Source organism: Trichechus manatus, unplaced genomic scaffold (assembly GCF_000243295.1).
Source record: "Trichechus manatus latirostris isolate Lorelei unplaced genomic scaffold, TriManLat1.0 scaffold00035, whole genome shotgun sequence".
Lineage (NCBI taxonomy): Eukaryota > Metazoa > Chordata > Mammalia > Sirenia > Trichechidae > Trichechus > Trichechus manatus.
This window is the reverse complement of record NW_004443971.1, coordinates 8226507-8254467: the sequence shown is the minus strand read 5'-3', so window position 1 is coordinate 8254467 and position 27961 is coordinate 8226507. Positions and strand designations below refer to the sequence as shown.

The 27961-nt window shown below is 46.6% G+C and overlaps 2 protein-coding genes across 3 annotated transcripts; one reads left to right on the top strand and one right to left on the bottom strand.

Moving 5' to 3' along the window:
- The first annotated feature begins 208 nt into the window (after positions 1-208).
- Positions 209-6157, top strand: IL24 (interleukin 24). Its single transcript, XM_004375343.2, has 5 exons — positions 209-499; positions 1667-1729; positions 2666-2824; positions 3263-3337; positions 5016-6157. The coding sequence occupies exons 1-5, from the start codon at positions 209-211 to the stop codon at positions 5097-5099; spliced, it is 672 nt and encodes a 223-aa protein (XP_004375400.1). The 3' UTR covers positions 5100-6157.
- A 2617-nt stretch (positions 6158-8774) lies between these two features.
- FCMR (Fc mu receptor) lies at positions 8775-26611 on the bottom strand. 2 transcript variants are annotated; one of them, XM_023730298.1, is made up of 8 exons: positions 26104-26611; positions 19777-20109; positions 18947-19087; positions 16866-17085; positions 13381-13508; positions 12834-12992; positions 12555-12613; positions 8775-9256 (listed from the first exon to the last, which is right to left on the bottom strand). In XM_023730298.1, exons 1-8 carry the CDS (start codon positions 26222-26224, stop codon positions 9080-9082), a joined length of 1338 nt encoding a protein of 445 aa, XP_023586066.1. In that variant the 5' UTR covers positions 26225-26611; the 3' UTR covers positions 8775-9079. The 2 variants fall into 2 exon arrangements, with proteins under 2 accessions (XP_023586066.1, XP_004375399.1); XM_004375342.2 differs by having other exon boundaries at positions 8776-9256; positions 26316-26603.
- Between the last annotated feature and the right edge of the window lie 1350 nt (positions 26612-27961).

The window sequence follows — 27961 nt, the reverse complement described above, 5'->3', positions numbered from 1 at the left end:
TGTGATGTGATGGGCATGGTGGAAGGGCCGATAGTGAGATGGCAAGACCAGTAGGTATGAGATTCAGGGGCAGAAAGACCCCACCCAGAATACCCCAGCAAGGCCACACGTCTCTAGTGAAACACTGGGAACCCACCCTAGTCTCAGTCCTCCTATCCGTGTGCCCTGAGGCTGGCCTCGGCAGACACAAGGAGCATTACTGTGGGGCATGTCACTCTATACAGAGTCTGCACCGAGAGAAGGCTACCTGCAGGCTCAGTGGGCCTGCCTCAGTGGGGATACCTCCCTTTCTTTCAGCAGGAGCCTTCCAGGCCTTCCTTCGCTGCAGATGGGCTCTCGAATGCAGATGGCCACCCTCCCCTGCCTGAGTTTGTTCCTGCTTCTCTGGAGCCAGGTCCCAAGGGTCCAGGGCCAAGAATTCCGATTTGGGCCCTGCCGAGTGCAGGGGGTAGAGCTCCAGGGACTAAGGAAGGCCTTCTGGATCATGAAGGACACTGTGGTGAGTGCAGTGTTGTCCTGGACCCAGCCACAGGGTTACTGGGGACAGAGGATAGCATTTTATGATGGTGGAACCCTCTGCAGCCTGCTAATCATTCTCCTAAACAAGAACTCCGTGAGGTCAGACGGCATCATAAGCCCCATTTTACACATGAAACCGAGGCTCAGAAAGATGCAGTCAGTCTATAATAAAGTAAATAGAGCCCAAAGGGAGTAAAGAAGGGAGCCTGATATAGCCAGGCTTCATCTACAGCCCAGGGGGACATGGGACACTCCGGCCCCAGAAGTCATGGATAATCCTTTGAGACCTCCTGGGGTTTTCACCTACTGCTTTGCTGTTCCTGCATACTTAGGCCTTGGCTAAAAGTAGAAAGAATAGCTAATCCTGAGGTCTAATGGGGCAGCTTGTACAGTGTGACCGTGAATCTTCCTGGGTCTGAAAGTGCTCCAATGCATGCCCTCACAGATGCCCTGGATGCCTTAAATGATGATCCAGGTGCCAGGGGTTAGGGAAAAAGAGGGAGCTTAATGAGGCAGCCTAGGGGGAGAGGAGAGTCGCAGACTAGAGTACAAGACACCTGGGTGTGGTCTTGACCTTGAAATGAACTTGAGCAGCAGCTCCCCACTCACTCCCAAGCTCAGTTTCCTCATTTGCACAATGAGGAAGTGAAACCAATGGGCTGGAAGTCCCCTTCCTCTCTAAGACTCTGACTCTAAACCCAAGGGTTGGGATGAGTGGTTCGGCTGCAGAGAAGCTCCATGGGTGAGAGGCAGCTCAGAGGTGCAGCCCATCACCACCTGTGGAACATGGAGGCCAAATCCTGCCGTTAGGGATTCTTAAAGTAAATAGGCTTATTTCCTCCTAGTCTGAAATGAATGAAGGATTCAAACAGGTCCCTCATCAAGTCTGTTTTCAGGCTGTAAGAGCTCCTGGGATTGCATTTTACCTTGGGGTCAAGCTTCATGGTTTTCTATGGCTGGAACCTTGTACCCTCTCCCCAGGGCCCAGCCCAGCACAGCCCTCCTCGGGTCCTCTTTTGCTCCCTCTGGCCTCTGAAATCTCATAGGCTGGATACACTTAGCAGTCTGGGGAAGCAGCACATGTCTGCAGGGTTGATTTCCATGCTGACCCCCAGCCCAGAGACATCTTTTCTTTCTGTTCTCACAGCAAGCTCAGGATCACAACACAAGTGTCCGACTGCTGCGGAAGGAGATTCTACAGAACATCTCGGTAATCAGACCTGGGAGGATGACTCAGCTTTCTGTGTAGCTGCTCTGCTATGGGTGGGGGTCGGGGCTGCCTAGGGGTGGCTGATAAAAGCCCCCACTTTTGCCCTGGGCTGACCCTACACAGCACAGTGCCGACCAGTTAGCCAGGGAATTCAGTCTCTGGGTTATCACTGTGTGGTGTGTGTATACAGGGTCATGGGAAGAGGGGTGGGGATTAAGGCTGGTGAAAATCTTTCTCAGTTTAGCCAGAGAGTTGCCATCAATCTTTATTTCTCTTCTGCTAAGCAGTGAGTATCTGCTTAGGTCCACCTTCCTTCTCTTCTGCTTGTACCCTTTCCAAACATCATGTGTTTCTTACTGCTCATCTCGGCAATCAGTGAGCACCACTCACTGCAAGGGCAACTACTGAGCCCTGATCACTGCAAGGCACCAAGCCTCACACAGTGGAGCTCCAGGGGGCCAGAGTGCAATCCCTGTGTTCCAGGATGTTAGTTTTATTTTCTCTTCGTTTCTTCTCCTTCCAGTCCTTTCCCCCGCCAACTCTCCACCACCAAGTTCTTGGTCCTTCTCAGGGTCCACCACAGCTCCCCACAGCATGCCCTCCCCATAGCTATTAGAGAGGCAGTGTGGTATAGAAGAAGGAATATTAACCAGATGGGGAGTCAGGGGTTTTGGGAGCTGGGCTTGTGTCTGTCACTGACTTGCTGCGGGACCTTGGGCAAGTCACTTCCCCTCTCTGGGCCTGGGGTTTCTCCTGTAAAACAAAGGGACCGCTCCACGTGGCCCTCAAAGTCCCCTTCAGATTCAATGTTTATCATCATCTCCTATAAGATGTCTTGACTCTAGTGTTTATCTTGCCCTGTGTGGCATATGGGTTGTTCATCCTGGGGGCCAGAGGGTGGGCAGAGGGCTCCATAGTAATCCAGACTCTTTTCAGGATGCTGAAAGCTGTTACTTCATCCACTCTCTGCTGGAGTTTTACTTGAAAACTGTTTTCAAAAACTACTACAATAAGGCAAATGAACTCAGGATCCTGCAGTCATTTTCTACTCTCACCAACAACTTTATTGTCATCATGTCCAAACTACAACCCCGTGTGAGTAGAACAAAGCCAGGACTTGGGCTCACAGGAAATAATGTGCTTTAAGAACTCCCCCCACCCCTTATCTGGTCCTGGGGTGTTATGGGGTATCTTGGAAAAGAGCACAGACTTTGGAGACCAACAGTTCTGGGCTCAAGTCTAGGTCTACTTCTAACTAGCTGGGTGACCCTTTTCAAGGTGCCCTCTGAGCTTCAGTTTTCTTATCTGCAAATGGGGATGATCACCCCTACTTTACAGGATTGCTGTGAGAATTAAAGGCAGCAGCACCTGCCGTGTTGTAGGGGTTTGGCATCGGCTACTTGAGAAGCTGGCATTCAGTGCTGTCATCCCAGGCCTTGGGAATCCTTGTGGAATCACAAGGAATGAGTGGGAGGAGGCTTACCTCTTCTCCTAACCAATATTAAGCACAGCTTGTTTATTTTCTGTTCTCAGGAGGAAAATGAGATGTTCTCCATCATTGAGAGTGCACACAGGCAGTTTCTGCAGTTCCAGGGGGCTTTTAAACAGGTAACCAGGGCCCCTGAGCTGTGAGCTTGCTCAGACCAGCCTCACCTGTCAAATGAGGGTGCCTCAGAGCCCTAATGCAGAATTAATGCAGGGCTTGCCTAAAAGCCACTGAATTAGCAAGACCACAGGTATATTTGCATCAATTAGCATATACCTTGCATTGGTGGTGTTAGGTGCTGTAGAGTCAGTTCTGACTCATAGCGACCCCATGTACAACAGAAAGAAACACACTGCCTGGTCCTACGCCATCCTCACAATCATTGCTATGTTTCAGCCCATAGTTGCAGCCATTGTGTCAATCCATCTCATTGAGGGTCTTCCTTTTTTTCACTGACCCTCTGCTTTACCAAGCATGATGTCCTTCTTCAGGGACTGGTCCCTCCTGATAACATGACAAAGTACGTGAGACGAAGTTTTGCCATCCTCGCTTCCAAGGAGCGCTCTGGCTGTGCTTCTTCCAAGACAGATTTGTTCATTCTTCTGGCAGTCCATGGTATATTCAATATTCTTTGCCAGCAATATAATTCAAAGGTATCAATTCTTCTTCTGTCTTCCTTATTCATTGTCCAACTTTCGCATGTACATAAGGCGATTGAAAACACCATGGCTTGGGTTAGCTGCCCCTTAGTCCTTGAAATGACATCTTTGCTTTTTAACACTTTAAAGAGGTTGCTTGATTTTTTGACTGCTGCTTCCATGGATGTTGATTGTGGATCCAAATACTTTGCCTTAGCACCAAAAACTAAGTGATCTGTCTTTCATCAGTTTTCAAGTTAAAATGTGTCCCTATAAGGTGATTTCAGGAGTCCCTGGGTGATGCAAATGGTTAACACACTCGACTGCTAACTGAAAAGTTTTAGGTTCAAGTCCATCCAAAGGCACCTGGGAAGAAAGGCCTGGTAATCTCTTTCTGAAAAACCAGCTATTGAAAACCTGTGGAGCACAGTTCTACTCTGACACACATGGGGTCTCCATGAGTCAGAGTCGACTCAATGGCAACTGTTTTTTAATAAGGTGATTTCACTACTGAGGACTTTGTTTGTGAAAGAGTTTTATGGGTACTTAAGCTGGGCAGTTAGAGTCAGAAGTAAGGGAGTAAGCAGGGAGGCATCCCCCCATACATACCACAGTATTTTCCATAATGCTCCAGTGGCCTAGTTTGGAGAAGAAAAAAAATTCTGGGAAATTATATTACCTTTACTCAAATTAAGACAATGAAGAAAATCCAAATTTCATTCTCAGCCCCCTAAAGTGTCATATATGAGTTTGATCATTTTTCTGAGGAACAGCTACGTCAGCCTATAAATAAGTGGTGAAGAGCTGTAACATTCAATGAGGAGGGACTACGGTGGGCCTCAGTGTCTTCATCTGCACTGCGAGCTCAGGTGGTGGATTTTATGGTCATGCTAGGATTCTATGGTTCTTGGTGTCAGGGGCTCCATATGCTGTTTCCCTTGTTCCTACGCCCTGCCCACTTACTGACTCATTCGTTGTCACTCCTGAAATAGACAACACACATAGATGGGGGATGTGGTGATGGGCAAGTGAGTTTTTCAGAGGCCACCCCATAGGTGACCCAGCCTATCACTTGGAGTCAGGCTTATCTTGGGGGCAGTGGAGGGTAGGAACCTACTCTTGTAGCTAACACAGCAGACCTTCAACTCCGCTTTCCCTGCAGTTGGACATAGAAGCAGCTCTGACAAAAGCCGTCGGGGAAGTGGGCATTCTCTTGACCTGGATGGAGAAATACTACCAGCGCTGAATGTCTAGACCACGACACCTTCCTCGGCTCCATGCATTTCAAATGGGTGTTCCTTCCTGTGCTGCTCCCTGGGGCACTACGGACCCTCTGCCATGGGCTGCATTTTTGGCCCAGGCCTGTCTTCAAAGACCTCCTTCTTTAAGTGGCGCCCCGACAGCCATGGAAGGCTCCCTTGGATGCTGTGAATAACCCACAAAGCAGATTTCTGTATTTATTATACTGATTATTGTCAGTGTTTTACTTGATGTTGTATTTATTTGTAGACTCTAAGTTCTGTGAAGGCAGCGGGGAGAGTTCTTAGGCTCCTCCTGCATCCCCCACAATACCTGCCACACTGTGGGGCAGTGGGCGGGATACTCAGTAAATACTTAATAAACTGGATTTTCAGCCTGGTCTACGAATTGTTCAGGAATGATGAGGGATGCTGGAATATGAACTTGAACATGAGGACATGGAAGCTACATTGTCTTGATGTCTGTGGGGACAAAGCACTGGAGTAGGGGTGGGGGCACCGGTTTGAGATGTAAAAAATCACAGATATAATGTAGGTTAAAGTGCCTGGCACAAAGCAAGCTCCCACTAAACACTGCATTCCTTGCCTGCACTCCCCAGCCCACCCCTCCAACCTTTCTCCTCTTGTGCCCTCCTTATCTCATCCTAGTCATTCTTGCCTTATCTGCCACTTGAAAGGGTGCCAGTGTGACAGTGACATTGCTGATGGTGTCCATGTACCTGGATGTACTGTCCAATCTGTAAACACATCCCCTGCTAATAAAAGGCAGCAGGACTCAGGTCTGGCAGCCTTTCCTTTCTGTTTCTGGACAAGTGCCCAGTGAGGCTGAGTTGTGTGTCTGGGAAAGGCCTTCTTCCTAAGAGCAAACTTGGCACTTTTATTCTCAAGCTTGGGCTGAACTTTGTGGTTGACTTAAATCCAAAGATTAAATGTCTGGCCTGGGGACCATGGTTTCAGGGGACATCTAGGTCAATTGGCATAACGAAGCTTATTAAGAAAATGTTCTGCATCCCACTTTGGTGAGTGGTGTCTGGGGTCTTAAAAGCTTGCGACTGGCCATCTAAGATGCATCAATTGGTCCCAACTTATTTGGAGCAAAGGAGAATGAAGAACACCATAGACACAAGGAAAATATTAGCCCAAGAGACAGAAGGGGCCACACAAACTGGAGACTTCATCAGCCTGAGACCAGAAGAACCAGATGGTGCCTGGCTACCACCAATGACCGCCCTGACAGGGAACACAACAGAGCGTCCTGGATGGAGTGGGAGAAAGGTGCCGCGCAGAACTCAAATTTACGTAAAAAGACCAGGCTTAATGGTCTGACAGAGACTGGAGGAACCCCCAAAACTGTGGCCCCCTGGATGCTCTGTTAACCCAGAACTAAAACTAAAACTCTTCAGACAAAGATTAGACTGGACTATATCACAAAAAATAATACTCGTGAGGAGTGTGCTTCTTAGTTCAAGCAGATACATGAGACCAAATTGGCGGCTCCTGTCTGGAGGCAGGATGAGAAGGCAGGAAGGGACAGGAGCTGGTTGAATGGACACGGGAAACCCGGGGTGGAAAGGGGGAGTGTGCTGTCACATTATAGGGACGGCAATCAATGTCACATAACAATATGTGTATAAATTTTTGTATGAGAAATTAACTTGAGCTATAAACTTTCACCCAAAGCACATTAAAAATAAATAAATAAATAAAAGGCTCTAGAAAGGCTGTAGGTTTAAGGAGGAAAACTAAAGGATAGGGGATATCTGGGCTTTGCACTTTCCATTTTAAAGCTTTTTTTTTTTTTTTTCAAATTTCTCTAATGCCTGCAATCAATTTGGCAAACCATATATTCACTTGAGCCCACCTTATTACTCAGTAACACGAAAATGAGGTAAGATGAAATCTTACAAATATAATATTTGTTAACAATTGCAAAATGCACAGGTCGCATTCCATCAAGCATTATTAATTTAGTAGGTTAAATCCGTGTTGACAGTCTTAATCTTAACCTAATAATCCATTTATTTAACAATTCTTATTAAAGCTCCTGGCTGTATGGGAAAAGGGTTTTCAAAATACCTAACAATGATCCTTGGAAACAATTTACACAATCAAGATGATTTGCAGTTTTGTAGTGCAAAGGTGAGAAACTGTCTCCTTGTGGCCCCACTATAAATGTTACACTGCTTCTGAAGCTAATCGATTTGTATTTTTGCAAATACAAATGAAATACTACAGATCCATTTTAATTTTGTTAATTTTTGTCAAAATAACAAAACTCTTTTCCAAGTCAACGTTGATTTTTATAAATTAAGTCAGCTAAAAGCTATTTACTCCAGCAGAATATAATTTGTGACCTAGGATATACTACGTAAATTCTCTGTTGCCAATATTTGGAAGAATAATTTAAAAAAAAAATCTGAGTATTTTATAGGGACTGTGTCTTGTTACATTACAGTCATAAAATAGGGTTTATGAAATATTGGCAAAACTGTAGTTCTATTGCATATTACTGAAAATTGTTATGGAATAGTTAAAAGGTGAGCTGTTCTTAATCTTTTAGGCAAAAATCTTACTTGCAGTACAATAATGAAAAATGCAGCTGCTGGAGGAGAAAAGCTTGTGTGTACAATAAAATCCTGGAGGCATGCGAAAAAACAAACAAAAGGAAAAACATCAAAGATATAATGTCTGACCGTGACCTTGATCTGAAAACCCCAAACAGAAAGAGAATATGTGCGAGGTGGATGTCTGTTCTTTTCTGATGGAAAGGCTATTGCAGAGCCCTGGTCCTCCAGGAACCCAGGCTGCTTTCCTCCCCACCTTGCTGTAAGTTATCTGGAACTAGCAGAGAGACGAGGTGTTATTTCTGAAAATAGACGAGGTGTAGTTCTGAAAATACAGAAGTGTGGTTCTGAAAATAGAAGGGCGCTAGAATAGACCAATGTTAAGATAAATGAACTAAGATCGATACCAGGCTCTGGGTGAGGGACAAGTTGATGACAGAGACTACGCCTAAAAGAGGAGAAATGCTGGGGGCAGGGCACTTGTGGGCATCAAGGCAGGGTAACTTGGAGTGAAGAGGATTTATATACAGACATTATCTGCCTCTCAGTCTGGGGCCTCACTCTGATGCAGCTTAGCTTTCATTAGCCGGGGAACTGACGGGGAGCAGCAATGCTAAATGCACTGAGCACTAAGGAGCATGGTTCTGTTTTGAATCCTTTGTTATGTCAAAATAAACTGCCCTTTCCAGAGGACTCAGTGTAAGTGGAAAGCTCACCAGCAAGGACCAGCCTTAGAACCAGGGTAAAGACACTCCCAGAACGTGTCCATACCAGCCCCTTCCTAGCTTCCTGGGCAGAGGCACGTCCCCATGAAGCAGCTCAGGGCCTTCTATTTGTGTGAAGCTCAAGCCTGGGAAGGATCCTGAAGCAACAGATGTGCCTATGCTCCAGCCTGATGCCATGTGGTCTAGAGCGAGGTAGCAGGGCCCTGCGATCAAGAACATTGAGGCAACACTGCAAATCCCACAGCCTGGGAAGGAAGTAGACGGCACCAGGACAAACGCCCTGCATGCCTGGAGCCCACCTGACCACCAACCCAAACCAAACCCACTGCGACACTACAGGACAGAGTAAAACTGCCCCACAGGGTTTCCAAGGCTATAAATCTGTAAGGAAGCAGACTGACACATCTTTCTCCTGTGGAGTGGCCAGTGGGTTTGAACTGCCAACCTTTTGGTTAGCAGTCGAACACTTAATCACTGCAATACCAGGGCTCCTTCTTGACCTTCTGTGCAAGAGGAGCTGGGGACAGAGCTACACTCGTGGCAGACAGACTGGGGACCAGTGTTGATGTGGGCAGTGGGAGATAACAGGGGCTCCAAGAGGTGACAGGGACTCCAAGAGGTGACAGGGACTCCAAGAACTGATGGAACAGGTGTTGGAATTCAGCAGACAGGTGAGACTCATTGGCACAAAGGCCTGGGCCTGGGAGGATAGCTGGGGAGGTGAGCCAGGCGGGGAACATTGATGTAGTCATCTGAATCATAATCCTCTGTCTTGGCAGGAGGCTGGTGGTAGCAGCTCACATATTCACAGCTGGTCTTCAGGGACGGGGCATGGAACCAGGGAGCTTCAGACACCTGGGAACAACCATAGTCACATTACTGGATCTGGGCAGGGTGATTTTAGTATCTCTCCAGGCAGAGTTCCACAGTGGGCAATGGGGACATGTGCCTGGTTGCTGACTTCCAAAAGGCAAAGACACAGAGGTGGCTGAGCTCCACCAAGTGGCCCAGCCCTGGGGATTCTCAGGATGGCATCTCGCCATAGATAACTGGAAAACACTTAGATCTAATGTGGGCAGGAAATGCTGTAAATGGGGCTCGGGCTACGATCACGTGGCTCAGCACAGGTCTGAAGGAGACCCAGCTGCCGGAGGAGTTTCCCCTCAGGGATAGATGATGTGAGTGGCAGAATAAATATCCATCTCCTAGGGAGTTATTAGGAAGTAGGGCGAGTCACCCCTGCACCTTCGTAAGGGCTCGGTGTGACAGTGCCTTCCAGGAAGGGGCTGGGTAGTGACAGGGAGGAAGGCAGGAGGCCACATGGCGACAGTGGTGCTCTTCTTCCCAGACGGAAACTTCAGGATCACCTGCCTTCAGGACGGTCAGTCCTCAGAGGACAGGGCTGTGCCAATGACCCTGACATGGCACAGCTGTTGTGACACCCACCGAGGAAGGCTGTGTGGGGACAGTCACACATTTAAATACAAGCACTGAAAACAAGAAGTCGGTCCCCTGAGCGCAGCAGGCACTCAGGAAGTGCCCGCTGAAAGGAACTTTTGCTTTCTGTACTTTGCCAAAGAGGAAAGCAGTAGCAGCTTGCTTCAGAAATATGTCTCCCACTGCCTGTTACAGCTCATCATTTGAGATGAACTTATTTGGCTTAAAGAATTAAAATACTCCCCGTGAAGACTAAAACAGTCAGTTGTTTGCAGCCTGTTGTAAACTGGTTTCATCAGTTACCTCTCGCCCACCCCTACTAGTGGGAATGAGTTTCCAGCAAGGAGGAGGCAAGGTAAGATCTGAGCCAGGTACAGGCCCAGGTGAGGGTCTGTGTGGTCACAGGCTGGTGTAAGGGTGGAGTAGATGAAGGTCAGGTGCAGGAAGGTGGAAGGACACATTCCAGCAGCTTCAGTATTTAGCCCAAGCTTCGTCTGTTGTTAGGTGCTGTCAAGTTAATTTGGACTCATGGTGACCCCATTGGACAGAGTAGAACTGCCCCATAGGGTTTCCTAGGCTGTAATCTTTATGGGGGCAGATCACCAGGTCGTTCTCCCACAGAGCTGCTGGGTGGGTTCAAACCACCAACCTTTTGGTTAGTAGCTGAGTGCTTAAGTGTTACATCACTAGGGCTCCTTCTAGAATACTGAATTCTGGGTATCAAGGATGGGCAAGCGTTTTGGCAAAAAATATATTAACAAAGAGAGGCATTATCTTCAAGGAAAAAGTCTGATCATGGGGCAAACCAAATTCATGGACAGTGCTGGACCATTCCTAGCTAGTGTGAACCTTTTCTAGTGCGGGTGGGTAAGGGCAAGTTCAAGAAGCTGGAGGTGACTTTGGCAGCACTGCTAATTGTTGCTGGGAATCACTCTCCCCTTTTTAGCAAGTTTCATGATTGTCCAGCCAGGGACTACATTTTTCATCCTTCCTTGAAGATAGCTGTGGCCACATCACTAAGTTCTGGCCAGTGGGATGTGAGTGGAAGTGATGTGGTTAAAGCTCTCGGCTGCTAATCGAAAGGTGAGCAGTTTGAACCCACCAGTCCCTCCACGGGAGAAAGACATGGCAATCTGCTTGTAAAGATTTCAGCCTTGGAAATCCTATGGGGCAGTTCTACTCTGTCCTACAGGGTTGCTATGAGTCGGAATCGACACAATGGCAATGGGTTTGTTTTTGTTTTTTTTCTTTTGGTTCTTAAAGAAGCAGCTATTTTTCCTTTTTCTTTCTCCCTCCTGTGAGCTGGAATGTGGACATATACTAGTGATTGAGCTTTGACCACGGGCCAGGCAAGACTCCAGGGAATGGTGGAGCAACGAGACAGAAGGAATCTCAGTCCCTGGATGACCTCGATGAGCAGGCCGCCCCCTCACCAGCCCCCGCCTCTGGATCTTCACTTGAGAGGAAAACAGACTCCTGTCTTGTAAGCTCTGGGTTTTGGGGTCTATTGCTTTAGCTTAGTCTACACCTTAATTATGAGGCATTGGTGGTTCAGTGGTAGAATTCTCACCTTCCATGTGGGAGACTCAGGTTCAGTTTCCCACTGATGCACCATATATGCAGCCACCCCCTGTCTGGCAGTGGCCGCTTGCCTGTTGCTATGGCGCTGAACAGGTTTCAGCAGAGCTTCCAGGCTAAGATGGACTAAGAAGAAAGGCCTGGTAATCTACTTCTGAAAATCAGCCAATGAAAACCCTATGGATCACAACGGCCCAACCCACAACCCACTGAGACTGACTCGTAAGCAGCCAACAATACCACTTTAATTAAAACAAGGAGTTTTTCTGTCCTGAAGTGATAGTGCTCCTGCTACTGTGGGCTACTTAGAGAAAAAAAAAATGTTCTTTTTCTTAACTTGTAAAAACAGAGACAGATGGGTAATTTAAAGGCTTTTTACCTGTCCGTCAATAGCCATTGATAGAAAAATGAGTTCCTGTGTCCATTCCTAGAGCTCTGGTGGCACAGTGGATAAGAGTTACCGCTGCTAACCCAAAGGTCGGCAGTTTGAATCCACCAGCCGCTCCTTGGAAACCCTATCGGGCAGTTCCCTGTCCTGTAGGGTCGCTATGAGTCGGAATCGATTTCGGGCAATGGGTGTATGTGTGTGTGTGTGTGTGTGTGGTATATGTCCATTCCTAGATTTAAAGAGGAATCCCTCCACCCACCGTGTTAAATCCTATTTACATCTCTGCCAGGGCATCATCTAGGCCAGGCTTCACTGCCCCAGTGATGGATAAATGACCTCCTCTTATCTTAGAAAATTTACTAGAAAGTTCTCCCTTCTTAATCAGTGAACCTGTCTGGGTAGCTGCCATCCCTTTGAGACCTGCTACAAGTCTAATCTTCCACAGGAAAGCCCTTCCTTATTTGCAGTTTCCATCTCTCATCTCCTACTCAGCTACTGGCATCAGCACACATTTATCCCAGGAGAACTGCGTGGCTAAAAGCCAAATAACTAAGTTTACCACAATTCTTTAGTAGTCAGTCTACCAACATCATCAAAGGAGGAAACTGATACATCTTGTTCCCCTGGCTCAGGGCCCAGGCCCTGCTGGGAAAGCTGGCGCCCTGCAGCTAAACTAGTCTGCGCGCAGGTGAAGGCCCAGGTCTGCAGCCGCCTTTGATCGCGCCTGCCAATCAAGGGGGCGGGGCTTACCTGCGGCGGGGCGGAGGGCTCCGTTGCTCCCGGGCCTGGGAGAGGTGCCTGCTCCGGGCCTAAGGGGACGGAGGACTGAGATGAGGGCCTGACCGAGGGGCCTAGCTCCACCCGTACTCCCAGCCCGATCCGGCGGGTAACCCTGGAAAGGAGGGGGTGGACCCGGCAGCGCCAGGCTTTCCCAGAGCCGCGGCGCATAGCGCGGGCCGCACCCTCGGGCCCGCAGGGTTTCCGCCCCTTGGCCCGCCCGCGGCCCTCTCCGCTCGCCGGCTCGCTCACCCGCAGCGTCGGCTCCCCGAGCTCGCCGCGGGCAGGCGCTGTAGATGTTTTGGGAGCGCGGCCGCTGCGACATTCGGGGCCGCTGCGATAATCGCGGCCGCTGGGAGGCCTCCAGGGCGCGCATCCTCACGGCCAGGCGGCGGACTCTCCTGGAGAGAACTTCTCAGCAAAGCCACAGGGAGGGAGGGAGGAACATGGTGAGGCCTGTGGGTACCCCCTCCCCACACTCTGCTTAAAAAACGAAAGCAGTACCCCTCCCCAAGACGTGGCACTGTCTGACGTGTAGATGCTCAGTAGAAGTGTGCGGCATGTATGAGGCGCGGCTGTGCCCTTCACTGAAAACCAAAACGCCCAGGCCACTCTCCTCTTCCTCCTCATTTCCAGGCCGTTGGCCCCCATCTCCCTTCCCCACACCCAGCTGCTCACCCAGCGCTTCCTGAGTTTCCCCGGCGTGCTGAGAAAGTGGGGGCCTGGACGTCCAGGGCCTGCCTGATGGGCAGCTCAGCTCTCCCAACGGAGCCTTGAGCTCCCCCCGCCCGGTGCTCACCTTTCCTCCTTTGAATGGCCCTTTTCACCACCATCCCCAGAAGTGCCAGGAGCATAAGGCCCAGGATGGTTGGGATCAGGATGTGAAAGTCTTGGTCTTCAGCACCAGACAGTCCATGGTTGAAGGCTCTGAGGAAGGAAGGAAAGAAGCAAGGGAGGTAGTACCCTTGAGTGGACAACTGTTTTTGGAAACTGTCTCACAGGTTTGTCCCTTTGCGTTAAGAATCCATTCCCACTTCCTCTTCCCAAAAAGAGCTTTGTCTATGGAGTCAGGAAATCTGGGTTCAAATTCAGATTCTGCCTTTTACTGGCTGAGTGATCTTGAAAAAACTTAGCTTCTCTGAGCCTTGCGGTTAAGTGCCTCGACTCAGCAACCTGATCCTGTGGACAACAGAACAAAACACTGCCTGCGCCATCCTCACAGTCATTGCTGTATTGGAGCCCATTGTTGCAGCCACTGTATCAATCCATCTGGTTGAGGGTCTTCCTCTTTTTCACTGACCCTCTGCCTTAACAAGTATGATGTCCTTCTCCTGGGACTGGTCCCTTCTGATAACATGTCCAAAGTACGTGAGACAAAGCCTCATCATCCTTGCTTCTAAGGAGCATTCTGTCTGTACCTCTTCCCTCTGAGCCTTATATCTCCATAAATGGAGATAGTAAAACCTCTACCACAAAACTGTTAGGAGGATTAAATAAAACAATGAATATAAAGAACTAAGTGCACCTGGTCTACACCAGTTGCTCTGAAGTTGATTCTGACTCATGCGATCCCACGTGTGTCAGAGTGGGACTGTGCTGCATACAGAGTTTTCAATGGCTGATTTTTCGGAAGTAGATCGCCAGGTATTTCTCCAGAGGCTCCTCTGGGTGGACTCGAACTTCCAACTTCCTCCCTTTCAGTTAGCAGGGAAGCATGTTAATCGTTTGTATCAGCCAGGGACCACACCTGGTCTATAGCAGGGCTAGATAAATGTCAGTTCCCCTTCCAACCCTCTGCACCTCAGTTTCCTCACAAGATTATTGCAAGTATTAAATGAGTGAGTTTCTTGTAACTGTAATGTCTGTTGAAGATGTTTTTTCTCATGGTGTCCCTCTGCCTGGAAGATCTTCCCTCCATCTTCTCTACATATTGAGTCCTTATATTCCTTAAAGACCAGCGCAAAAGTCCTCTTTTCCTCCCTAATCATGGTAAAGTCAGAATCAATTTTTTTTTGTGCTCTGTTTTCCCAATTTTGTGTTCAACTCAACTCTCACCACAGTTAGACTTGCATTAGTTAGTTGGCAAGAAATGGATTGTTTTGCATGTTGTCATCTTTTTACGTCTTTAGGATGTAGGACAGTGCCTACCACATAGTAGAAACTCAGAAAATGTTGAATTGCCTTGAATTCTCTACGGATAGGTAGAATGTGACTTACTGAACTAGGAAACAGGAGTCCTGATTTTATCTGAAACCACTTACCTCTCCTGGCCTCAGTTTCCATATCTGTAAAACCCAATGATGTTGAAGGTCCCTATCTACACTAACAGGTTTGTCTTTGGCTAAGGAAGCATGATTCCAATTATTATGGTCTTCCATAATTCTGCCCCCTAGTGGTCAATTCCACCACTTCCCTGCACTACACCCAGCCTTTAGATGGGTGCCGTTTAATAGAAATACAATGTGAGTCATCTACATAATTTAAAATTTTCTAGACGCCACATTAAAAGTGGTTTCAAGTAGAACCAAGACTCCTGTTTCCTAGTTCAAGAAACAGATTAAAGTGAAAGTAATTTTAATGTTGTTGTTGTTAGGTGCCATTGAGTCGGTTCTGACTTATAGCGACCCTATGTACCACAGAACGAAACACTGCCTGGTCCTGCGCCATGCTCACAATCGTTGTTATGCTTGAGCCCATTGTTGCAGCCGCTGTGTCAATCCATCTTGTTGAGGGTCTTCCTCTTTTTTGCTGGCCCTCTACTTTACCAAGCATGATGTCCTTCTCCAGGGACTGATCCCTTCTGACAGCATGTCCAAAGTATGTAAGATGTAGTCTCGCTATCCTTGCTTCTGAGGAGAATTCTGGTTGTACTTCTTCCAAGATAGATTTGTTCGTTCTTTTGGCAGTCTGTTGTATCTTCAATATTCTTCGCCAACACCACAATTCAAAGGCATCAATTCTTCTTAGGTCTTCCTTGTTCATTGTCCAGCTTTCGCATGCATACCATGTGATTGAAAATACCATGGCGCACCTTAGTCTTCAAGGTGACATCTTTGCTTTTCAACACTTTAAAGAGGTCTTTTGTGGTATATTTGCCCAATGCAATGTGTCTTTTGATTTCTTGACTGCTATTCATAAGGTTTTCACTGGCTAACTCTTTTCAGAAGTAGACTGCCAGGTCCTTCTTCCTAGTCTGTCTTAGTCTGGAAGCTCAGCTGAAACCTGTCCGCCATGGGTGACCCTGCTGGTATCTGAATACCGATGGCATAGCTTCCAGCATCACAGCAACATGCAAGCCCCCACAGTACGACAAACTGATGGGACATCTTATTTAATAGAACATCTTATTTAGCCCAGTACATCTAAGATATTATGATTTCTACATATAATTGATATAAAACTTATTACTGATATATAGAGCAATCTTTCTTTCCATACTAAGTCTTTAAAATCAGGATCTCAATTCAGACTAGCCACAATTCAAGTGCTCAATATCCATATGTGGCTGCTGGCTACCATATTGGACAGCACAGCTTTATATCGATAGATCTCAATTCTGGCTACATTTAGAATCACCTGCAGAGTTTTAGAAAAATATCATTCCTGGGATTCATTCTTGAAAGTCTGATTAAGTTGATCTGTGGTGACTTAGGCATCAAATTTTTTTTTCTTAAAATTCTCCCAAGGTAATTCTAATAATGGTAACAGCTAACACTCATTACTAGTAAACATAAAGCACTGGTCTACTCATTAATCCTTCTTAGTTCTATGAGGTGACAAATGAAGGAACTGAGGCACAACGAGATTACGTGACCTGCCTACCATCACAGAGCTTCTTGATGAGGGGCCAGATTGTGAACTCAGGTGTCAGAACCATGCTCGTAACTACTACAATACTGTAGTCAGTGTGGAAGCTGCACGTGTGGGAAGGGCTACTTTGTGCTGTAAATTGGGCAAGCTTAAGTGGATTTTTAAAGATGTTATTCTCATTTAGTTCCTCCTCATCAAATCAGATGTGAATGAATGTTGAGTGACTGAAAGCCTTGGCTCCTGCCTCTACGGAGCCTCCTTTGTTGACATGGGGGCCCTGGCAAGCATAAGCTTGTTCATGGAACTCATGCGTTAATGTGCCGTACTCACAGGTAGTATTTCAGAGTGGCCTTCTAGAGAGAAACCCAGGAAGGGTCTCTAATGGTGGACGTGCAGGAGGACTTCAGTGGCTCTCCTAACTCTAGCCTACTTTGCCTGAGGATTAGCTTGTCCAGGGCCACAGAGGCCCCTTACCTCTCTCTGTGCAGTCTGGTTTGGTGGTTGTAGCCAGCCGGCTGGGGCCTGACCTCCTCCTCCCGAGCTGAAGTCTTTGAGGCTGTGGTGGCTGGCAGGAGTGTTGGCGGCTTGCCAGCTGCCACTGAAGATGCTCTGGAAATTGGAGAGTGGTGGGTGATTGGGGTAGCAGGCAACGGGTGGTCGGCCGGAGGGGCCTGAGTCCTCGGAGCTGGTGTTACTGTAGGAGACAGCAGGAAAAAATGACCTTCCATATACTTAGTCTCCAGCAGGATTGGGTCACCATCCCTTTCCCCAACACATTCTTCCTCCCTTTTAGCCAGACTACCTTTGTTCTTGCAGTCCTTTTGACCTACAATGCCTTCTTAGCATATCATCTATACCTAGTAAATTCCTAGCTATATTTGCTTCAAATACCATTTCCTCTAGGAAGCCTTCCCTGACTGCCCAGGCAGAAGAGCTCTCCCTCCTCTGAGCATGAGGAAACCTTGTTTGTAGCTCTATTCCCACTTGGCCTTTGGCCGTATTTGTGGTCTTGTCCATTCTCCCTGTCCCACATCTATCAGTTATAACTTTGGGTACATGATATGCTCAGTTACACTATCCCTCTTGGCACCCAGGAGGGTACCCTAGTGTAGTAATACTCAGCTAATGTATCTATCTTACAGGGTAGATGTGAGACTATGATGGAAATATTGCATGCCAAAATGTGTTTGAAAATGGAATATCATTTAGAAATGTAAAGGTATGTATGATCCTCATTAATCCTTTTATTGCAAAATAGAGTTGTTAAAATCATTGAATGCCAGCAGGTAGAAGACAGACAGTCCTGTTGTGGGAAGCAGGAGGCATGAGGGCTTCTGGCTGGGAACTCTGCCCAGTCTTGGTTTTGGCAGTCATTCATAAAAGAGCTAGATTTTGTGAATGGAGCACAAATTCCATTATTTGTGGTGCCACCTGGTGGTGGTGTTTGAGTTCTGCAAGTAGGGCCTGGTATACTGGCTGTAGGGTAGGCTTAACTCTTTTGTTACCATTGGTGTGATGGTATACCAGTCACTTTTTATGCCTCTGGACTTTGTAGGTAGTATGTTATTCTGGCTCTAATGTATTTAGCATCAAGGTGGGTCCCTTCTGAAATGCACGAAGCTCAGCAGACTGGAATTAGAGCCTCGTTGTTGAGTAGGTTGAGCATTCTATTAGGTGATGTTTCCTGGATGTGTTAGTTTTGTAAACTTTTGCCTTTTTTCCTTTAGTTCTGTGAGATAAGGCTTGCAAGCATAATTATGGCTTTCCTGTGTGATAGTTAGGGAGCCCTGATGGGTTTGTTTTGGTTTTTCTGTGTCGTATTTGGAAAACCAGAGGTTCCCCATGTAACCTAATGGAAAGGCACCTGCAATAAATTATTACTATAGATTTCATTGATATATTGTCATACCAAAGATTTGGCAGCACCAAAGTGCCACTAGCTCATTGGTGGCTTGTATTACCAGATCATATTTCTCAAAATCCATATTAAAACCCGTTGCTGTCGAGTTGATTCTGACTCATAGCAACCCTAGGGGACAGAGTAGAACTGTCCCATAGAGTTTCCAAGGAGCACCTGGTAGATTCTAACTACTGACCTTTTGGTTAGCAGCTGTAGCGCTTAACCACTACATCACCAGGGTTTCCAAAATCCATATTACCTACCAAAAATGTAGACACACTCAGTTGTAAGCATGCATTCCAATACTGAAAACACATGCCATCAAAAAAAATTTTTAAACCAATGTCATAAAACATTATGCGTACTGACTGTGTAATGAGAAACTATTTGTTCTATAAACCTTCACCTAAAGTACAATAAAAAAGAAAGAAAAAAAAATTGTTTTAGAAATAAAAATTTGGTAACTAAAAGGTTTTTAAAGGAGGATTTGGAGAACACGTGTCAAGGAGCTACCATCTCCTGAGGCAGGAAATGCACACCTGAGCCGCAGCTCTGCTCTGCCAGCCACTCAGTGATGCACCCTCCCCCTCACCCTGCTCTTCACAATACCCCAGCATCTCCCCAACATCTCCCATCCTAGTGTTGGTGAGCTGACCTTTGAATACGAATTCAGAAGGAATGGCATCTTCAGGCATCTGGAACCAAGGGGCCGTAGAGGCCGCCGTCAGATATAGAAGTCTGTGAAACCATCCTGGGGTCTGAAGTGCCATCTCCTCCTCCCAGAATGGATAATACTCTGTTGGAGGCAACAGGAAGACATTGGTGGGCTTGAGGGGGTGACTGGGGCCTAGAGAAGGGACTATTGGTGTGAGTTGAAGCTGACTTGGCCAGGATGGATGGCAGTGAGAGAACGAGGGCAGGGTCCACTGAAGGAGCAGAAAATAAACTGGGCTGGGGGCTTCCTTGAAGGAAATGCCCTCTCCTCCTACCACAGTCAACATTCCCTGCAAAACCATCAGACGCCACTGGGATTCTAGGCTGTGAATTAGTGCTGCACGTCAGTGGAGCAAAGGAGAAATAAGGAATGGATCAGATCATAAAATACCAATTTGGGCCTTGAAAGGTGTCTTTCCTTATGTTCATCTCCTGTATTTCCCGTGGGACAGTTGTATGGGATAATTATGTCCTTTTGTTTCCAGTTGCCTCTCCTCAATCTCACATCCCCCTTCCCCCATGCGCTGGAGAGGATGGACAATACAAAGAACTACTCTGTTTCTTTCATGCATTTTGGATAGAAAATTCTGTGGATGATGAAATTAACTGACACTCTGAAGTTTCATCCATGTGGATCCCAGTTCTTGCACTGGCTAACATGGCAATAGCATAAGAGTCTGGGCAACTGTTAGGGTTAGAGGGTTGTTGCAACCTCCCCAAGTGGAAACATTTTCTGGGTGAGCTGAGCCTCCGGTCAGCTGTGGTACCTACTGCTGATGCTCAGGGTGATTTGCTGGGTCTTGCCCCGGTCTGTGTTTAGTCCCACCCCACAGGCATAGACTCCACTGTCATCCTCAGTCATCCCTGTCATCTCCACCAGGAACAGATTCTTTTTTCTGCACACGTTCAGGGAGACTCGACCAATGTATTCTTTCTTGGCGAAGTTCCCGTTGGACACCACAGTGGCACACACTCCAGGCGCAGCCATCTCCCGGCACAGATAGATCCTGCTGTACGTTTTAGGCAGTGGACACTCGAAGGTAACGGATCCTCCTAGCTCTCCCTCCAGATTGACTGCTGGGAGGATCTTCAGAGCCCCAGATACTGCAGGGAGAGGGAGTTAATGCAGAGGAAACTCCATTCTAAACTATGTCCCAATCCCAGCCACATCCCCAACTCTCGTCCTAAATCCAACCCTAGCCCTGGTCCCAGCACAGCCTCATTCTCATCCCCAGTCCCAGTCCCATCACCATTATCAGTCCAGACTCAGCCAGCCCTTAGCCTCAGCCCTATGCTGACCTCTAGCCTTACCCTCAGCCTCGGCCTTTTCCATCCCCAACCCTATGCACAACCTCAGTTCAGCTCCATGTCCATCTACAGCCCTGTGCTCAGTCCCAGCCTATACCAGCCACACCTGTCCCCAGCCCCAGCCTCATCACCAAATCCAAACCCAACTCATAAAGACCCAGATGCCAAATCCCTGAGAATGTGGTCAAAACTACAAAACCCCCTCCAAGGAGAGGTACTATGCCATGGATGATCTCAAATAGGACATAACCCTCAAGTGGCTTCAGTGTGGTATAGAGAGGTATGGTGTGGCTATGCTGCAACAGGGTTTCCTCTCCAGTTTTGTTCGGTCCCTGGGTAGTGCAAACAGTTTGCTCTCAGCTACTAACCAAAAGATCAGCCGTTCAAATTCATCCAGTGGTGCCTTGGAAGAAGCACCTGGCGATCTACTTCTGTAAGATTGTTGTTGTTAGGGGTCATCGAGTCGGTTCCGACTCATAGCAACCCTATGTACAACAGAACGAAACACTGCCCCGTCCTGTGCCATCCTCACAATCGTTATGCTTGAGCCCATTGTTGCAGCCACTGTGTCAGTCCGTCTCATTGAGGGTCTTCCTCTTTTTTGCTGACCCTCTATTTTACCAAGCATGTCCTTCTCTAGGGATTGGTCCCTCCTGATAACATGTCCAATGTATGTGAGATGTAGTCTCACCATCCTTGCTTCTAAGGAGCATTCTGGTTGTACTTCTTCCAAGACAGATTCATTCGTTCTTTTGGCAGTCCATGGTATATTCAGTATTCTTTGCCAACACCACTATTCAAAGGTGTCAATTCTTTTTCAGTCTTCCTTGTTCATCGTCCGGCTTTCGTAAGATTACAGCCATTGAAAACCCTATGGAACTCAGCTCTACTCCAAAACATGTGAGGTCACTGTGAGTCGGAATTGACTCAATGGCAACAGGGTTTTGTTTTGCTCAGACCCATTCAGCCAACCATTCATCCACAGTTCTATTTATTAAATCATTTAGCAAGTATTTATTGAATGCCTTTCATGTGATGGTTGGATAGCCAGTATCGTTCCCCTCACTAATCATTTAGTGGGTGATGCAGACAAATAGGCAGCACAGTGTCATGAATTCCCTGACGGAGATAGCACTGGGCTCCTTGGAAGTGCCAAACAGAGGCACCTGACCCCGACTATTGCATAGTTTGAGGAAGGCTTCTGGAAGAAATGATGTCTAAGTTGTGACTTGAAGAATTGGGCATGGAGGACAACTGAGAGAATGGTGATTGTCTTCACTGAGGTAGGGGACACAGGTGGGAAAGCAGGTGCGTGTGTGAGCGTGTGCACATTTTATGTGTGTTGGGGAGGGATGAGAGATGTGGTTCATGAATCCTTGACATAAACAAGCATCTGTTGTGGCAGAGAGAAGACAGGTCTAATGCAATTGAGCCAGCTAGAAAAAAGGGTAATGTTGTGTAGGATTGTCAGCTATGGTAAGTCCCGATAAGTGTCTGCATATTTCTGGGAAGAGGGTTCATAGAGTAAAGAGCATGTTTGTTGAGGTGGGGCTGGGGGATGGGGTAGAGGAGGAGAAAGTCTTCCAGATGGTGAGAATAGCCCCTATAAATGGCCCAGTCTAAGTGAGAGCATGGTATGTTCATGGAGCAGAGAAGTTCACATAGCTCCTGAAATTCTCCCACAAACCACACACAAAAAGTTTAGTCAAATAAGGAGAGTCAAGGAAAGCTTCAGGAAACAGGCAGGGTGTGAGGCTTCTGGAAAAGCAGTTGGTCTGAGGAAGCCATTCCAGTAGAGGGATGGGGGCTCAAGGAGGATAAAACAGGGGCTGGGAAGGGAGCGTTTTCAGGAGCATGTTGAGAGGGAGAAGCAGGGAGTCAGCCAGAAACATAGATCTGATGTGGAAACCCTCACACGAGTAGCCAACCACTGTTCTAACTCCATTTGACACTGAGACGTGGTAGGTAGCTTCATGACTGAACATGGCGATGGAAGGATGACCTCGTGCAAAAGACATGACCCATTATAAGGGGAGGGGAATCCCCCTGTGCCTCCAGAATGCTCACACACACCTGTGGGGAAAACCCAGCACCTGAGGGGAGAAGCACTGGAACATTTCTGGCTGAGAATAACCCAGCCAGAAGAAGGGCATGAATGCTGCTTCCCCAAGAAAAAAAGATTGTAAAATGGGTAGAGACAAGGTACAGCAAAGGTGAGGTCATTGCTCATGCAGACACCTTCAATGGCCTACTTCTGCTCAGGGTTGGGCTTCTGGTAAATCCCAGACTTGCCCAGTTCCTCATTGCTCAAACACTGGAGATGAAACACAAAGAGAGCTGCTGGATACACTGAGTTATGACCAATGAGGGAGGCCTAGCTGGTGATGTGAAAATGCCCAGAAACTCAGAAAACAGTGACTAAACCTCCTTGGAGTTTATAATAGCTACTAACACACATGCAGACTTGGAAAAGCAGATTTCCAAAACGAGTGAACTAACGCAGTTCTAATCTCCTAGTTTAGAATTCTAAGATAGCATAGAGTACCTAAGAGTTATCTGAGGGGAACTCACCAAGATGCAGATGACCTTGTCCTGCCCTTAGGTATGGTGATTACACCTGTCTTGGGTGGAGCCAGGAATCCTCATTTTTAAACAAGTGTCCCAGGTGTCCTTGCATTTCTACAATTCTGAGCTATATAACTACATTTACAAATGATTCTGGGGAAGAAAGGGAGGAGTAGAAGGTATCTAAAGAACACACCTGTTTAATATTAATATTGTAAAGAGGCTCCTAAGTAAGTGACATTAATCTCTAGATTGGTGGCTTGATTTTCAGTGGTGATGGCAGAGGAGAGGGACATAGGTGGTTTAAAAAGTCACTCACTCGATAATTTAATGTAAATATATGTGTGGAACGTGGAAAAAAACCCTATAATTTTCATATTGCAAAATAAATAAGGTTCCATGAAGTCTTGGCTGGCGGGGATGCTCTGAGGATAGACATTGGCTTCTGTGTAATGGAAGGAGGGAGTGGTGATGAGGACCTGATTGATTCAAGTCATAGCAGAATCTTGGGAAGTGGAAAGCTGGCTTGAGATTTTTATATTTGTCAAAAAGGAACATGATCTATAGCTTGTGCTGCACGCACTGGGCTCAGGGAACCAGGCCTGCCCCTCATTTTTGCAGAATCAGGAAAAGAGTACAAATGAAGGCCCAAATACCATATGCGTATATATTTTAAAGTTATAGATAAAGCTAATAGACTGTTGAATAAAATATGTTCTATCCCCCTATCTTGACAAATTCACACACTCCTTGCATGACCACTCCAGAACATGGCTATGCAAGGAAAACAAGCCCCAGGCTTCCTGTTCCCAGCTTCTGGTCTGGCTTCCATTTCTTCCCACCTCTGTGCTGTGCCCACACTACTAGGTTCCTGCTATACATGACGGACACCCCAGCTTGCATGTACAACCTCCATCTACACTTCATCTCCTCCCCAAACAGCCATTTGTGGTCACCCCTTTATAGGATTCGCAGTCACCCTCAAGAGGAAGACCCAGGATAGAGGCTCACACAGTCACTGGGCTGTAGTCATTTGGACAGGAAAGGGATTTTGGCCCTGTGGGGTTGTGCATGGCTGGAAAAAAACCAGAGTGGGTACTCTAAAGTATAGGGGCCCAGAGCAGAGACCCCACTGGCCCAGCTAGAATGGTGGTACTGCTCAGGACAGACTGTTGTTAGACGCTGTCAAGCTGGTTCTGACTCATAGCGGCCTTATGGATAACAGAGTAAAATATTGCCAGGTCCTGTGCCATCTTCATGGTCATTGCTATGAAAGGCTGAGGTGGTACAATGTGAGATAACCTTCATTCCCACAGATCTTCCACTCCCACCCAGCTGCTCTTCCCTCTTAGCCCAAGATTAGTTAACTGTCCACTGTGCCCATAATCTCCCGCAACCTCTCATTGCGTCTGAGATTTCATCAAAACTCCATTCCTTTGGGCTTTTCAATCTTTGACTCAACAAATATTTATTGAGTTTCTTCCATATTCAAGACATCACAAGGAAAGCCAATATGAATAAGAAACCTTTTTAACCTCCAAGGAGCTTACCATTTAATAGACAAAATAAGGTGGATACGCATCGACCCACACTGCAAGGCAGAATGTGATCAGCTGTTGGGGTTCAGAAGACAGGGTTCAGGAAAGTCTACAAGAAGATGAGGGAGTTTGAGATGGTGTTTGAAGGACCCATCATAGATGGAGGTGAGACAAAAGATGTTCCTGGAAGAACTAATGTGAGCAGAGCAGGGTGGCTCAGAATGTGTTCAAGGAGGAGTCCTTGTTGACCAGCAGTTAGCAAATGCAGGGGAGTGTGGTAAGCTCAGAGTGTAAAAAGGGGATGCAAAGGAGGAGCTTGTATTTAATTCACTAGGCAGTGGGATGCATGGAAGGTTTTTGGGAAGGGCAATCCTATGATTAGAGTCAAACTTTGGGAAGATTAATCTTCAAGATTAATCATGCAGGTGGAGTTGAAGGAAGTGGGAAAGAAAATTAAGAGATAGCTGCGTGTTTTTTTTTTTTCCTTTCCATCCCCTCTGCTTCCATTCTAGTAGAGGCTGTCATTGCTTCTTGTCCTGATAATTGTGAATCCAGAAATTATATCCACCACTACCAGTTGCCATGGGGTTGATTACGACTCAAAGCAACCCCATGTATGTCAAAGTAGAACTGTGATCCATAGTGTTTTCAATGGCTGATTTTTCAGAAGTATATGGTCAGGATTTTCTTCCAAGGCACCTCTGGGTGGACCTGAATGTACAACCATTCGGTTGGCAGACAAGTGCATTAACTGTTTGCACCACTCAAGGACTCCAAGCTTATCCGACCCAAGCCGTGGACTTTTCAATCATCTCATATACATGCAAAAGTTTGGTAGTGAAAAAGGAAGATGGAAGAATTAATGTGTTTGAACTGTGGTGTTGGTGAAGAATATCAAATATACAATGGACTGTGAAAAGAATGATCAGTCTTAGAAGAAATACAATCAGAATATTCCTTAGAAGAGAGGATGGCGAGACTTCTACTCACTTACTTTGGACATGTCATCAAAAAAGACCAATCTCTAGTAGAGGACATCATGTTCAGTAAAGAAGAGAATTAGCAGAAATGGGACAGATTTCTCAATGAGTTAGACTGACATAATAGCCACAATAATGGACTTAAACACACCAACAACCATGAAGATGGCACAGGACCAGGCAACATTCTATTCTCTTATCCGTAAAGTTGCCATGAGTTGGAGCTGATTCAACGGTAACTAACAACAGAAACTACATCAATTGGCCAATTATTGGATCAATGTCTGGGTGGGAATAAAGGAAAAAAGGTGTTAAAAAAGGTGTTAAAAAGCCATTCTGGCATTGAGGCTGTTGTCAGAGACAGTTAAGACAGATGGAGTAGCTGGTTTGGATGGTGACCAAGGAGAAGCTTGAGGTAGCGTGTTGGGCATATTGAATTTTGGATTTTGGTGGAACATTGAAGTGGGAGTGCCCAGGAGTTAGTTCCATTTCCTGAGACGTGGAACTCAGGAAACAGAGTAGGGCTACAGAATGTATCAGGGAGTCTTCATTTAGAGTTGCAAGCTGAAAATTCAGGAGTGAAAGAGACCCAAACAAAGAGAATGTAGAGGTAAGAAGAATGAATTTTGGAGACACCTGTGACAAGATCCCATATTAATAGGTTAATATGTCTTGGAGTGGTGATGCCTTCAGTCCTTATGGCTTACCACTTGACTCGAACAGGAGAAGTGTCTGGAATGGAGCAAGGAGCACTGGCAGAGAGGCGGAGGACCTCCATCCTTGCCCTGCCCTAGGTACTGGTTTGCAACAGAATCTGTCTGGAAACATCCGAGGTGAAGACGCCGAGCAACTCCGATACCTGTGACCAAGTTGAATCTCATAAGAACTCTGAGGAATGTTGCTTCCCCGTAGCACTTACCTGGAAGGAAGTAAAGTGACCAAAGCCAGAGATTCATGGCTCCTTTCTGTGCAAGATCCTATCTGAGGGCCCCTGGAGAGGGGGAAGAGAGATCCACTGCTCACCCTGAAGCCTTTCACAGTTTGAGAGAGTTTTCTGGCCCTCATGAAGAGTGAGGCTCGAAAATGAGGAAATGAAACCTGTGTTGTTTTCTAACTACTCCTCTGCTAAAAACAAAATACTAGCAAACCACAGAGGAAGTCAGCAATTGAGAAAAAGTATGTTGAGTGAGGATGTGTCACCAAGTTCAAAGGATCCCGAGGCAGCTTCTTAAGGCTCTTAGCAACTACCAGGCATGACATTTTCTTGTCAACACTTTGTCTTGGAGGAGGCTTCTATGCTTTATCTTTGTCTATAGGAGTGAGAGACATTTGCTTTGTCCCTGACTTCAGGATAAAAGAGCCCTCTTATCACTTTTCCTCCATCTGAGGAAGACTGTATGGAAAGATGTTGGGCCTTAAGTCAAAAGATGCTGGTTGTAGTCCTTAAAACCAAAAAAACCAAACTCGTTGCCATCGAGTCAATTCTGACTCATGGCAACCCCATGTGTTACAATGTAGAACTGCTCCATAGGGTTTTCTTGGCTGTAATCTTTACAGAAGCAGTTCACCAGGCCTTTCTTTTGTGGCATCACTGGGTAGGTCTGAACCACCAACCTTTAGGTTAGTAGCTGAGCATGCACTGCTTGTGCCACCCATGGTCTCTTATAGTTCTTACCAGTCACCAATTAACTCACTTGACAAATACTTTGAGCACCCACCATGTGGGAAGACCAGTTAATATGACTATTATTCAAATTTACACATCAAACACTAAGGCCAAAGATGAAGAAATTGAAGACATTTATCAACTTCTGCAGTCTGAAATTGATCAAACATGCAATCAGGATGTATTGATAATTACTGGTAACTGGAATGCAGAAGTTGGAAAAAAGAAGAAGGATCAATAGTCGGAAAATATGGCTTGGAGATAAAAATGATGCCGGAGATCACAGGATAGAACTTTGCAAGACCAATGACTTCATTGCAAATACCTTTTTTCACCAACATAAACTGTGACTGTACACATGGACTTCACCATATGGGATGCACAGGAATCAAATTGACTACATCTGTGGAAAGAGATGATGGAAAACCTCAGTATCATCAGTTAGAACAAGGCCAGGGGCCGACTGCAGAACAGACCATCAATTGCTCAGATGCAAGTTCAAGTTGAAACTGAAGAAAATTAAAAAAAGTTCATGAGAGCCAACATATGACTTTGAGTATATCCCACCTGAATTTAGATACCATCTCAAGAATAGCTTTGATGCGTTGAACACTAATGACCGAAGACCAGACGAGTTGTGGAATGACATCAAGGACATCATACATGAGGAGAGCAAGAGGGTATTAAAAAGACAAGAAAGAGAGGAACTTCTGGCAAAATGGTGCTCTAGGCAGAAGCACCACGCCGTCCCTCCACAGCAAAGATCCAAAAAACTAAGCCGAACAGAGAAAACAACAACCCTGAAACCCTAAAACATCAAATGAAGAGATAAAGAACTCAGCCAAGCACCAAATGGAGTGAGAAACCTGACAGAGAATGGAGAGCGAGGAGAGATTCAT